Raw genomic sequence first — 14,353 nt, 5'->3', positions numbered from 1 at the left:
GAGAGAAAGAGAGAGAGAATTCCCAAGCAGGCTCCATGCTCAACACGGAGCGTGATGCGGGACTCAATCACATGACCGTGAGTGACATCATGACCCAGGCCAAAATCAAGAGTCGGTCTTCCAGTCTACTGAGCCACCCAGGCGCCGTTTAGCAAATCTTTCTAAAATACTTTTTATCCAGATTATGTTATAATGTGAATGTGAATTCTTTCCTCTTCCAAAATTCTTTTAGTTTGCTTATATCCTTTTGGAGAGTTTACATTTCTATTTGCTTCTTGCTACATGCCTTTCGAATTCATTCAAGATTTCACTTTAAAATGGCATCTGGCTAGCAGCTCAACATACAGTTCTTTCAACTCCCTATTAAAATACCCATAAAGGTACAGGAAAAAACAATTTTTTATAATACTGAAAACTGACTCTTCCTATTGCCAGAATCTGGAAAGACTTTCTATTCAGAATCTGCATTTCTGTCGAAACTGGATTAAAAAGCACAATTAATGGCACACCTTAACTATGTGAGCCTTCCCACCTAGAAGCAAGAAGACTTTTCTCTCCTTCCTTACTGTCAGCTCTATCAGTTATCCCTCTACTGCCCCTTGCAGACAGCCACGTGTAATTCACACCCGCCACAGCCTTCCTCCAGCATTACCTCCTTTTACACACTCATCTGGAGACTCTGTCCTCCAAAAACTACTTGGGAAGGTGAGCAGGATTTGATATTGAGGATGGTGCATTGTACCAAGCAGGTATATTATCCAAGTAAGAGTATTGGATAGAGGCAGAGATGAGGAGAGACTTCTGCATTCTGCTCATGTTTAGTCTTGATGCACTCCACCTCTTCAGAATTTCATGGAGTGAAGCACTGTGGATAGGAGAACATACAATATTGGGTCAGCAGGTCTGCATTACTTTAGACCCTGAGAAACACTAGGGTAGGAGGTATGCATATCAAACTGCCATCCTATAGTCAGTATGAAATGGGCATTTAACTAGCATACACGCGAGAAATAGAGTTGAAAATAATCCCTTGTGTTAATATATATCACGTGTGGATATATCTCCCCCTCACTGAAAGAAATGTGAATAGGGAGGGGCACTTGGATGGCTCCGTCGGTTAAGTGTCCAATTTCAGCTCAGGTCACAATCTCATGGTTTATGAGTTTGAGCCCTGCGTCAGGCTCTGTGCTAACAGCTCAGAACCTGAAGCCAGCTTCTGATTCTGTGTCTCACTCTCTCCCTGCCCCTCCCCCACTCATGCTCTGTCTCTCTGTCTCTCTCTTTCTCTCTCTCTCTCAAAAATAAGTAAACATTTAAAAAAAAAAAAGTGAATGGGGAAAAAAAGTAGGGAGGGCCCAAAGCTTTCTTTCCAGAAACGGAAAGGGGGTCATCATCCTGAATACAGAAAGGCAAAGTGTTCCTCTGAGAAATGATTTATTATGAGAACAAGAAAAAAAATCGTAAAAAACTGATGACTTTTCTGGGAAAAACATAAGGCTTAAATGAAACAAAGCAAAAACAGTTTAAGAGGGATTTTTTCTCCCTAAATGCTATCGATTATATTCTAGTGACAACTTACCTATACTGTTTTGATTTCCAAGTTCCTTAGACTTCTTGTCCATGTGTGTAATTACAAATACTTTTTGTTTTTTATCAATACAATAAGTCTCTGACTCTTGAGGGTTGCATATTAAAGTGGTTAGTTGTTTTGTTTTTTTGCTGTTTTCAAATATGTCTTATATTTGTTTGATCTTATATACTTTTTTTTCATTTTAAATGTTTATATCAAAGTAACCTTAGATTTATAGAAAAGTTACAAGAATAATACAAAGAGCTTCCATACAGGCTTCATCCAGATTCCCAAGTTATACCACTTTTGCTCTATGATTTCCTCTCTCTGCATGTACATATTTTTTTCTGAATCATTTGAGCTGTATTTGAGTTGCTGACATGATGACCCTTTATCCCCAAATATGTCAGTGCATGTTTACTAAAAACAAATACATTATCTTTCATAACTACAGTTAAGATCAAAATTAGAAAGTAAACATTAATGTAATGCTGTTCTTTAATCTGCAAACCTCACTCACATTTCCCCAATTGTCCCAATAATGTGTTTCATAACAAAAGAAAATCCCAGTTCACTTGTTACATTTAACTGTCAGGACTTTTTGTCTTTAATCTAGGACAGTTCCTCAATTTATCTTTTTCTTAACCTTGCAGTTGTGTTTAATGCAAATCAGTTCTATTGTAGAATATGCCATAATTTGGTTTTATCTCATGTTTCCTCATGATTAGATCCAGGTAATACATATTTGATAGGAATACCACAGAAGGAATGTTGTGATTTTCTCAGTGCATCATTTCAGAAAGCATGTGATAAAGATTTGTGCCATTGCTTTTACTGTTAACTTTGTTCACTTAGTGAAGGGTGGTGCTTGTCAGGTTTCTCTACTATAAAATTACTGTTTTTCCTTTTGTAATTATTAATTTGTGGAGATATACTTTGAAACTACAGTAAATAAATACCCTCTTCTTCCTCATACTTTCATCTGCTACTTTTGGCATCCATTGGTGATTCTTGCCCCAAGTGTTTTTTTGCTATGTTGGTTGCCAAATGGCTGTTTTCTGTCTTTTCTTCTTCATTTATTAATTGACTCTACTACAGAGTTTTTCTTTCTTCATTCATTCATTTATTCATTCACTGTATATCAAATATGTCTGTGGACTCATTTTATTCAGTAGGTTTTTGATGCTAAAGTCACTCCAGATTTAGCCAATAGGAACCCCTTCAAGCTGGATCATGTGTCCTTTTGACATGTTTCCATTATTTGAGCATTTTGAAACTCCTCTTGTATTTTCCCAGTGTTGGCTCTGAAACAGCCATTTCTTTAAGGAGCCATGGTTCCTTTAAATGGAGAGTGGTATTTAGAATCCATCAGAGTGATACAGATTCAAGAGCCTCCCCACAGAAATAACTAAGATACAGATGGATGTTCATACACATTCCCATACACATGTATATCTTTCTGTATCTATCTATATGTACTAAAACCATTAGTACACACTATTGCTTCAACTTCAGTACAACACAACAGGATATATTGTAGACTTTCTGCTTTTTTACTTCTTTGAAAGTAAGAAATATGCCTACCATTATGTACAGTATATTCATTTGTTTGCTTAATCTTTATAAATCCACAGTTTTCTGTTATAAAAGTATTTTAATCAAAAATGTTTTTTGTACCCTTTTACATGACAGTACAAAAAAATTTTTTAAGGAAAATTCATGTTTTTAATTCAGAATAGAAGTATGATTTTCACTTTTAACTTCCTTTGACCTGAGCATTACAGTATTAGCCTCAGATTCTTATTTGGAAGTTTATTTACAAATCCACCAATGAATTTTCCTTTTTTATATTTTTCAAGAGCTGTGCACTTGAGTTTAGTTATGTACCACATTCTAATCATTAAGTAGCAAGCACTTTTATTGAAAATATCTTAATTATCTTTGTCTGGAGAGACTTTTAATTATAAGGTACAGAAAAACAACCAAAGTAGGCTCATATTGAGAGCATATCACTGGATTATGTATCTAAAAAGTACAGATATAAATTTATTTTGGGGCACATTTGATTCCAAGGGTCCAGATCATGCCATCAGCACCTGGTCTCTATCACTTGCCTTTGTTTTCCTTGCCGTGACAAGAAGACTGTGTGGATCTCCAGACTTATATCCTCAGAGCTCTCAGTTGAGTACAAAAAAGCACAACTCTTTATCAGGTAAATAGAGGTATTGGGAATAACCAGCCAAACTAGATTTGTGTAGCTTGGGTCATATGTTCATTCATGAATTATAACCTGAGGGTACAGTGCTCTTTCAGCTAGGTCAAGGTCACACATATCCACTCCCTGAGCCCCACCCAAACCACATGGAAAAATAAGAGGTATGGTTCACCAAAGAAAATTCAAGGAGTTGTCAGCAAAAGAGGATATAGGCAAAACAAATGTTCAGTATAGCATTGTAGTAATCAACTGTATTAATGTGACAGGAAAAAGAAAGGAGAAACCCCTTGAAGGGAAAAAAATGACAATCTATCATAGTGATTAAACCCAAGGGAGATACAAATATCTTACTCCAGAAGGCTCTGCTCTAAACAAATGTATGCTCTTTTTTTTTTTTTTTTTTCCCAAAGCACTAAAGGGGCTCTTGGGTGACACAGTTGGCTGAGTGTCCAACTCTTGATTTCAGCTTAGGTCATGATCCCAGGGTCATGGGATTAAGCCCCACATTGGACTCTGTGCTGAGCATAGAGCCTTCAGTTTCTCTCTCTCCCTCTGGTCTGCTGCCCTGCTCATACTCACTCACTCTCTCTCTCTCTCTCTCTCTCTCTCTCTCATCTCATCTCATCTCAAAATAAATAACCTTTAAAATAAATTTCTTACAAAGCACTAAAGATAATAGAATATTTTCAACTTTACAGTGGCACAGATAATGTCTTAATGTTATCCTCTCTGGTTTCTAGTAAACCAGTTCTTCTAAGGTAGTTTTAAACTTCACAGTTGAAGAAAGTTACTTAACAAAAATGTTGCTAATCATTAAAAACAAACAAACAAAAACTCAGGGACACCTGGGTGGCTCAGTCCATTGAGCATCAAACTCTTGATTTCAGCACAAGTCATGATCCCATGGTTTGTGAGATTGAGCCAGCATCAGGCTCCACATGCAGTGTGGAGCCTGTGTGAGATTCTCTCTCTCCCTGTTCCCCTCCCCTGCTTGTGCTCTCTCTCTCTCTCTCTCTCTCTCCAAAATTAAAAACAAACAAACAACTCCAAATCTCTAGCTACTTTGCTCTTCCCCTGCTCCCACACCACTGTCATGGATATTAGGAGTCAGAATATTTCAGAATATCTGAATTATCAGTCACAGCTCTTGAATTATCAATCTCTTGAATTATCTGTCTAAAGGATTCTTCTAATTCTGTGATTCTGATCTTTAGCTCTCTGATCTTATCTTCTACATCTGCATTTCATCTTTCAATTCATGTTAATGGATATTTTGTATCGAGTCTAGAGAAGGCAAGGAGGTGATTAATTAGATTGGAAGAATTTGGACACTAGAGGTAGAGAAAATTTTGTAGAAAACTAAAAGAGGAAATACCAAAAATGTTTGAGGAAAAATTATTAGACTGTTAGCTGATAGGGAGAAAGATTGTTTGGGAAGGCATAGAAGGTGACAAAACTGAAAGGCAAAAAAGGGAGCCCTGGTGTGTACAGGGCTTTGGAATGGAGAAATCTGAAATTTATCACCTATATGGGAGGGAGCTATGTTTTAGGAAGATAGTTTACAAAATGGATGAAAAATAGGGAAATGAAGTTAGGAGATAATAGTAATGGGCTTTATAAAATGTTATCAGACCCTGAGGTAGAGTGGTGATCAAAGGAATAATGAGGATGCATTTCACACATAGAATAAAAAACACCTGATGACCTTGAATTTGGGAATAAAGAGAAAAAGCTGAAGGTGATTTCAAGTCTTTGAATTCAGGTATCAGGGAGAATGGGAAAACACAAACTCAGCTAGAAATACAAGAGAAGGAAGTTTAGAGGGTAGATGGTGAGCTTTGTTTTTGGAATATTAAATCTATCACTAAATATAATAGAATCCTAGATCAACTGTTATGTCCAGCACAGAATGGAAATGTATTCAATTGAAGCTTTATCTCTAGTTCTAATCTCTAGTAAATTCTTGATCTGTATTTCTAAAAATCTGTTGATCGGTCTACTTCACTGTGCACTAGTGCTTTAAAATTCAGCATGTCAGATATTTCCCCAAACTTGCCCCCCTTCCTGAATTCCCTACACATGAATTAGTGGCACCATCATTCACCCACTCACCAAGTTGGAAACCTAGGTATTACCTTAACTTTTGCCTTCCCTTGTCCACCACACCTAGTTTGTCACTATGCTCTGCCAAGTACATTTGTGAAGTCTTTCAAACTTTCTTACTCCTACTTATCTTAATCAGTGCTTCCTCGAACACTCTATCATCTCTTGCCTAGACCTTTTGCAATAGACTCTTAACTTGTATTTGTATTCTGTGATACCTCTAGGGTTATCTTACTAAAATATAAATTGCAATATGTCTCTCTAAAACCTGTGACTTCCTGTTTCTACAGTATAAATTCAACAGTCTGACCATATATGCTTATCATTTATTTCAGTTTCCTATAAGTACCACATTATAGCAGCTGGGTAAAATTATATGCCATTTCCCTAATAATCTATGTACTTTTATATTTTGTGTTTCTTTCTTTCTTTCTTTCTTTCTTTCTTTCTTTCTTTCTTTCTTTCCTTCTTTCGATCCTTCTCTTTGACTTTCTGGTGATAATCTATTCTCTATAAGTCAGCTATCCAGCTCAAATATGTCTTCTGTACCCATATAGTTCTTCTACCTATATTGTCATATTTTATGTCACTCACACTAGACTGTCAGATGCTACTAGTAACTTCCAAGAGTGTGTGTTCAGTAAAGTGCTACCAGGAGTAGCAGTCCAAATGATCTTTTACTTTTAATGAGGGCATCAAAAAATATGAAGTAGAAATAGTGACTATAAGCCAAAATTAAAGACTTTGTCAGGACAAACATGGAAAATAATTGAACTACAAGAAGTAACAATTTTTTTAAGTATTTTTAAATGTTTATTATATTTAACTGTGTTTGAAGGAACCATGAAGAATGAGAAATCTAAAACTATAAAAGGAGCAAGGTGTTAGGAGGATGAGATGGGGCTAGCTTTGGAAGCAAATAGAAAGATTATCTTATTTTCTACGTGGATGAATGGATGAAAATTTTAATCTATAAGTTTGGAGTGTTGAGTTGAAGATGAAGGTATAGTAAGAATTTGATAGCTTTAACATATGACACAAGGGCAGACTACCAACTCACCATATTATAATCACCATGACAGCCAGCTCATGAAAGTCACTTGTTAAGTAATCAGAAATTTTTTGAGTTAATTGTTAAATCATTCGTAGCTTACAAATAATCCAGGGAAGAAATGGGCATAAGACATGAATAGACACTTCTCCAAAGAAGACATCCAGATGGCGAACAGACACATGAAAAAATGCTCAACATCACTCATTATCAGGGAAATACAAATCAAAACTGCAATGAGATAACCATCTCACACCTATCAGAATGTCTATCATTAACAACTCAAGCAACGAGAGATGTTGGCGAGGATGCAGAGAGAGAGGATCTCTTTTGCACTGCTGGTGGGAATGCAAACCAGTGCAGCTACTCTGGAAAACAGTATGGAGGTTCCTCAAAAAATTAAAAATAGAACTACTTTATGACCCACCAATTGCACTACTAGGTATTTATCCAAGGGATACAGGTATGCTGTTTTGAAGGGGCACATGCACCCCAATGTTTATAGCAATGCTATCGACAATAGCCAAAGTATGGAAAGAGCCCAAATGTCCATCGACGGGTGAATGGATAAAGAAGAAGTGGTATATATATTCAATGAAATCTTGCCATTTGCAACTACATGGATGGAACTTATTCTAAGTTACACTAAGCAAAATTAGAGAAAGACAAATATATGACTTCACTTACATGAGGAATTTAAGATACAAAACAGATGAACATAAGAGAAGAGCAGCAAAAATAATGTAAAAACAGGGAGGGGGATAAAACATAAGAACCTCTTAAATATAGAGAACAAACAGAGGGTTACTGGAGGGGTTGTGGGAAGGGGGATGGTCTAAATGGGTAAGGGGCATTAAGGAATCTACTCCTGAAGTCATTGTTGCACCATGTGCTAACTAACTTGGATATAAATTAAACAATAAATAAATTTTTAAAATTAATAAATAAAAATTTAAAAAAAGAATCATTGGTAGCTTGAAATATTTCATGTGGGAATATTCATACCACATAAATTGATAAATGCTACAGATTGGGACCTTTTTCCCCCCTGAATTTATTCGGTTTATTGACACACCACAGAATGCTTCTAGGCTTCCATGATGGCTGAGCCAAAATGCTTCCAGTTATTAGTGAAGACTAAGTAGAAATTGGAGAACATGATTATATTTTGGACCTTGTCCCTTATTTTGTGTTTCTCTCTGGTAAATCTCTACTGTGAAATAGAAAAGGTGGCTAGGGGATGATCAAAGGGATGGAAACTAAGTAGGCTTTGAGATAATGAATTTAAAATATTGGAAAGAGAAACAAAATGCCGACAGTTTAGCAGGAAACTAATAAGGAATTAATGGACTTACAGGAAATAAATACAGAAATAATAGGGAACATGGAGGAATTGTAATGGAAGAAGATTCTTGTTGGAATATAGAATAATATATTTGTGAGTGTCAGGAATAAGAAAGATGTCAGGCAAAGGAGTTGTTTAGATCTCTGTGTAAAGAGTTCTGGGATGTGGTCATACTCACAAATGGAGGAGAAGGAAGTATATTGTGAAATGAAGGAAGGCAATAAAGTATAAATTCCAAAGATTTAAAGGGTGGTTAGCTCATATGTTAAAGTTGGTAAAGAATGATGCTAGACAATAGAGAGAGGCAGAAGAACATGAGCATGATGCTAAAGTTATAAGGAGATGAAAATTGGAGCCAACAGATAAGGTAGTGATTTGGAGAGAGTAAATGCATATGTTTAAAATAATAAGAATCAGAAGATGGATGGTGGATCATGCACTAACAGCGGCCCAAGAGAGCAAAGTTGATTTCTAGCACCGAGTTTAGTGTGTACTGGCCATCACATCTCACTGCTCATAGTGGAAGTAATCCCCATCATTAGTGATACTGGGCAGCCTGGTAAGGACCCTCTGCAGGGATGAATTAGCCATAGGCAGAGCAAGCAGGGGCCGCAGAGGCATGTGGTCTGTGCTTAAGGCAAAACGTGGACACCAAACAACAAGGAGACAATTTTCAAATAACTTAGAGGAAAATCATAACTTTGTTATACTTCCTTCTACTGTATAGTTTCATATTATTTTTATGTTTAATTATATGGAAGGCGTTGGGCTAGAAGGAGGGTTTAGGGTAAAGGAACTATCATCTTTTCACTACTGTAATGGTCCTAATCTGGCTATGTACCTGCAAGAAGATAGTAGTTTATGGCTTTTTCTAGAACAAGACAAAAATATCTCCTCTGGATGTGCAGATTCTTCATGCAAGTGAGCTAATGAGCTTCTTTGAAAAAAAATTAAATATTCGGATTTAGCTTTCTTTATTAATATCAACACTCAAGTGTTTAGTTTTTAAATATCTGTTTTCTACTTCTCATTTTTAAAATTATAATAGCAATGTTGTATTAATACTATGTAATCCCTAGAAAAGAGTTTGGTTAAGAGCTTGATTTGAAGGGAAGGAGAGAATTTGTTATCCATATCTGATCCCCACAAGTTAGTAGTCTTTGGAGACTTATATTAACGAAAACCTTTTGCATTTGTTATATTAGTTTCTAGTAGCTAATTAGAAAGGAAAGGGGGGAAACATGAGGTCTATAGATCAAGTACTGACCTGTACCACATGAATGTAGTAGCCTGAAACCCATCTTAAAAATAATAATAATGCATCCCAGAATGCACATAAATTGGAAGTTGTATCTGTAAAAGCTATTAATTTGAAAAACTCTGGTTTCTGGTTTTTCACTGCACAAATATATATCTTTCTAATTACAGAATAAGTGTCATTAGTATCAAGCAGTGAGTATAACTGCTCTAAAACCAGTATAACTTAAAGCTAGAAATCTGTCTAAATTTCTCTTGACCTAAATCCACTCTTTTTTATAAATTCAAGATAATGTTGCATTTATTCATTTTCCAGCACTCAGACAGATATAAATGGCTTTATTCTTTATCATCCTTTGTGATACATTTTAAAACTTGATAAAAGTCAGAATATAGATTCATTGTAGGTAAGTTTCCGTATTGTCACATGAATCAAAATATATATTTCTTTGTCCTATTCGTGTTCCAGATACCATACTCCTCAGCATCTCCTGGGAATTATGTAGTAAGTACATTTGGGATTGTTTGCTCATAAGAATTGATGTTATGTTTTATTTGGGCAATGAAATAGTTGTCCAGATGTTAAGAAGAGCCCCTGTGTATTGGCCAAGAAGTGAACATCTGATATGTATTGAGTTTTTCGTCTGCCAACCTCAGTACATATGTTGATGTTCATTAGTGAGACAGTTATCAATCTGGCCAAAATTGCCCTGAGTACTGTGTTTTACTTTAGCATATGTTTCTGTAAACCAATACAATACACTCTGTCCAATCATGAAGAAAGCCATACCCAGTTACACAATGCCAAGCTTGAATTTGCAGTTCTCCAGGAGAATGAGGTACACCCCCTCCCTCATACCACTCACCACACACAAAGTTTAGGAAGACATTAAACTGTTTCCCGATCACAAAGGGAATCATATCGCAGAATAATGACTAGTCATTTGGGGGCCGTGGGCTTTTTTATACTTTGATATTAAAAGCACTTATTTTTCTTCTTATCATTATTTAGTACATGTTAAAATTTTCCAATAATTCATTTACTCCTAAAGTCAAATTAGTAGGTTTTACATGAGCTCTTGAACTTACAAATGACCTTTTAACCCTCATAACATTATAATCCTTGCTACATCTCAAGGCCACCATGGAAGATAAATTGTTATAATATTTAGGAGTAAACGCCTAACAGAAGAGCAAAGATAAAATGGTAAAAAGGAAAATCTTTCCTAAAGAAATTTTCAGAGGTGGTGGCTAACTGGGGTAGGAAAAAAGGAGTGCTTAAGAAGATCAATGAGCATTTTACTCTCCGTAGAAATAGTGTTTTATGAACATAGTAAAAAGCACATGCTGTTTTGGACCTGTGAACTTAGTGCTCAATGTTCTCTTAAGCTATACAAACTAAGAGGCCTAACATTTTTCACATTCTCTATGAAACAAAAATGAAAGTAAGATGTGGGTAAAACCTATTTTTTTCTCAAATCACTTAAGAATAAGCCTAATACATAGTTTTATGAAATTATAGAATTTTATCTGAAAGGAAATTTAAGTTTCTTATTAAATAGCAAATATATATATATATATATATATATATATATATATATATATATATAATCTGAAATAATTAGTGGGCTATGTCTACTCAGAATGAAATACAAATTTATCCACTTAGTAATTTATACAGATTACTTTAAAGCTAAAAAATTCTAAAACCCTTTACCTGAATTGGTTGTCTGAAATAACTGAGTTAACCTTAGAATCACCTAATTTCCATTTCCAGTTGATTAGTAACCCACAGCATTAGTCAATGTTGCCCCTCATTTCTAATTGATATGATAGCAGAAGGTTCCATGCTCTAGAAGTGTTATAGTTGATACCAATAGAAAAAGAAATAGCATCAACGTATTTTTTAAGCATATGAATATCTTTGAGTTTTTAGTTTCCTATAAAAAATGATGATACAAAATATAAGAAAATTATAGTCACAGATACACATGAATGATTCTGTTTTATGGATTTGTAAAGGCCCCAATAAATGGTTTCTCCTTAACCTCATTATACCTGATATGATTAAGTCCTGAATAATACATCAGTGTTACAGGCTCATTGTTTTTGGAAACTTATTAAAACAATCTTAACATATTTAAGCTAAATCATATCTTGCATAATAGTGAAATGATTCTGCACTCAAAGAAAATAAATTATGGAGAAAATTCCTCTGTTATTTTCAAATTGGACTATTATAGATAAGCCTAACTTTTCTTCTGTTTTTCCTTACATTGTTTATGAAATGCCTTATTTTTACTGAAATTTTGTATAATTATTTAGGGTCCTCCAGGAGGTGGAGGGCCACCAGGAACACCCATCATGCCTAGTCCAGCAGGTATTGTAATCACACCAACCACACGGGCATTTGATTATTAGAATAAAACCACAAAATATAGAAATTGTTATGACAGAGAGTCAGTAGTATTCATTATCTCATTGATGGTAACAGGAAGTAGACTAGAGGTAGCAAGTAGGAAGAAGTAGTGTTCTTAAAAATAACTGTTGTCCAGTTACTTTAAGTCTGTAGAAAATTCCTGTCGTGTGAGTAATAGATATAATCAGATTGCAAATGGTGTTGATCTATATGAATTGCCCAATAATTTATCTGACGCAAAGATTCCTTGAGACTCTGAAAAAGAATCCAAATCTCACAACTTAGAAAAATTCTGCATAACACATGAAATACATGGATGGATCCGTGTAAAGCCAATGGATTAGCTTTAATCAGACCCACCATTTCTATTATCTCACTAAGATATCAATAGATATCAATATGCTTACATGTCCGTATGTACTTATTAGCTAATAAATTCACTGTGTACTGGAGGAAGATTTTTTTCTTTTAATATTTTTAAACTAAAATGCCTCAGTATTTCTGTGATCATTGAATATAATGATTTTAAATAGCTTTATCCTTTCTTTTCAAGACTTTAATATAGACTATTAAATGTGTTGCTTCTTGAGGACTGTAATGGTGGAAGTTTACATTGGTACACCCCTCCTAGAAACTGCTCTGGCAACATGTATCAAGAGCCATGAAAAAGTTCATATTCACTTTTTTCTATCATCCTGCTATGAGAATAATTAGAGATACAACCCGAGATTTATGTAGAGGGTGCTCATTTTTTTATAGTTAATAGTGAAATAGTAGGCACAAACCTAATCCAATTTTAGCAAAAGTAATAAATTAATTTTTAGGAATATAATGTAGCCATTAAAATTATTATCAAAGAATTGTTAATGACATGGAGAATAAATGTTCATGATTCAATATAATATGATTACAATTTTATTGTAAAATATTTAATACAAAAATGTAGAAAGACAAAGAAATAGGCTCTAAGACTTTATCAGTGTTAACCTCTGGGTAATGAAAGAGATGGGAGATTTTTATAATAAAAAAATACTGAATTATGTTACAATATTAAATTCATATGTTTTTAGCTGGTTTGTTGAAATCTAAGATGTGTGGAAGCTTGAACTTAACTATCATTGATCATATCAATAAATAATAATTTTTAATTTTTGAATCTTCTTAATTTTGAAAAAGCATCAATCTGATAATTAACACAAAATTTTGCTTTGCTTCAGTACTGATTTGGAATATAGCATAAATATTTCATGGATCTCTGTCCTCAGAGCATCTTCATTGAAGTGAAACAATTCGTTCAAGATAGAATTAGGCGAATTGAACATCTTGCGCACATTTGCATTCTTATATGTGAAGTTAATGTTTAATTTATGAATGAAGGTAGCATGTGATTAATAAACACTTCACTACAATATAAATGAAATTTTTTGGAGAAACCACTAAACTTTTCAGGTGATAAGTAATCTGATTACTCTCCATCCTTCCAAGCCAACAAATTGCCACCAGTATGTCTTCCTAGCCTTGTGCGTACTCCTGTGGGCTCATCTTTTGCATAGTCATTCCTAATTTGAAGCCAATGCTCTCCCCACCAAAAACAGGTTCCATAAGGTCTACTTTATTGTAAAGTTTTTCTGTATATAAAAAGAAGTCTGGAAAATACCAACCTTACTTCTCTTGGTGTTTCTATAGATGAAAGTATGTTTTTGATTGGTGTTAAAAACAACAAATTTTTTTTCTTTCTATATATTTAAAATATACAGCCTATTTTCCTTCCAAGTTAATTATTAAAATTAGTTAAGTAAAATTAGGCTAATAAAGATGAAAAACCATTTGAAGATCTCCTGTGTTTAGTCATTAGTAATGACTAATTTTCTGAAAGATACATTTTTATGGGATAAAGTGTATTCCATTAGTTAAATCTCAGCAGATATTTATTGTCTGTGGCACATAGTATAAGACATGATCTCTTTCCTTCTCTCAATGAACTTACTATAACAAAGACAAGAACAAGACAAAATGTTAACTAGAATGCAAAGCAGAATTCAATGATGAGGGGGCATGCATGAATTCAGAAGTTTCAGAAAACAAAATCTCATGAAAGAGGTAACATTTGCAGTGGGCCTGGGGTAGTGAGCAGAATTTCAGTAGATGGACACTGGGGAGAAGATACTTGGAGGAATTAAGAACAAAAATATGGAGATTTAAACGGTTGATCATACACAGGAAAGAACAAGCAGCCTGAGTTGACAGGAATATAATGTACATAAGGATGTAAAATAAATAATTAAGGCCACAAAAGTAGATCGGGACCTTACTTGGTATAAACAAATAGAGATTCATCTGAAGTGGGCATTTCTGCTTTTTCAGCAGTAGGATATATTAATGTAGATTTGAAA

The 14,353-nt window shown here is 34.6% G+C and overlaps 1 protein-coding gene across 5 annotated transcripts in view; it reads left to right on the top strand.

Moving 5' to 3' along the window:
- SSBP2 (single stranded DNA binding protein 2) overlaps positions 1-14,353 on the top strand; it is a 313,722-nt gene that overhangs the window by 271,343 nt on the left and 28,026 nt on the right. For all 5 annotated transcript variants that reach the window (XM_045497122.1, XM_045497123.1, XM_045497124.1 and 2 more), the window contains 2 exons: positions 10,011-10,046; positions 11,867-11,921. In XM_045497122.1, coding sequence (XP_045353078.1) covers positions 10,011-10,046; positions 11,867-11,921 — 91 coding nt within the window. The remainder of the gene's footprint in view (positions 1-10,010; positions 10,047-11,866; positions 11,922-14,353) is intronic.

Source organism: Leopardus geoffroyi, chromosome A1, assembly GCF_018350155.1.
Source record: "Leopardus geoffroyi isolate Oge1 chromosome A1, O.geoffroyi_Oge1_pat1.0, whole genome shotgun sequence".
NCBI classification, from domain to species: Eukaryota; Metazoa; Chordata; class Mammalia; order Carnivora; family Felidae; genus Leopardus; species Leopardus geoffroyi.
This window is presented reverse-complemented; position numbering and strand designations above follow the sequence as displayed.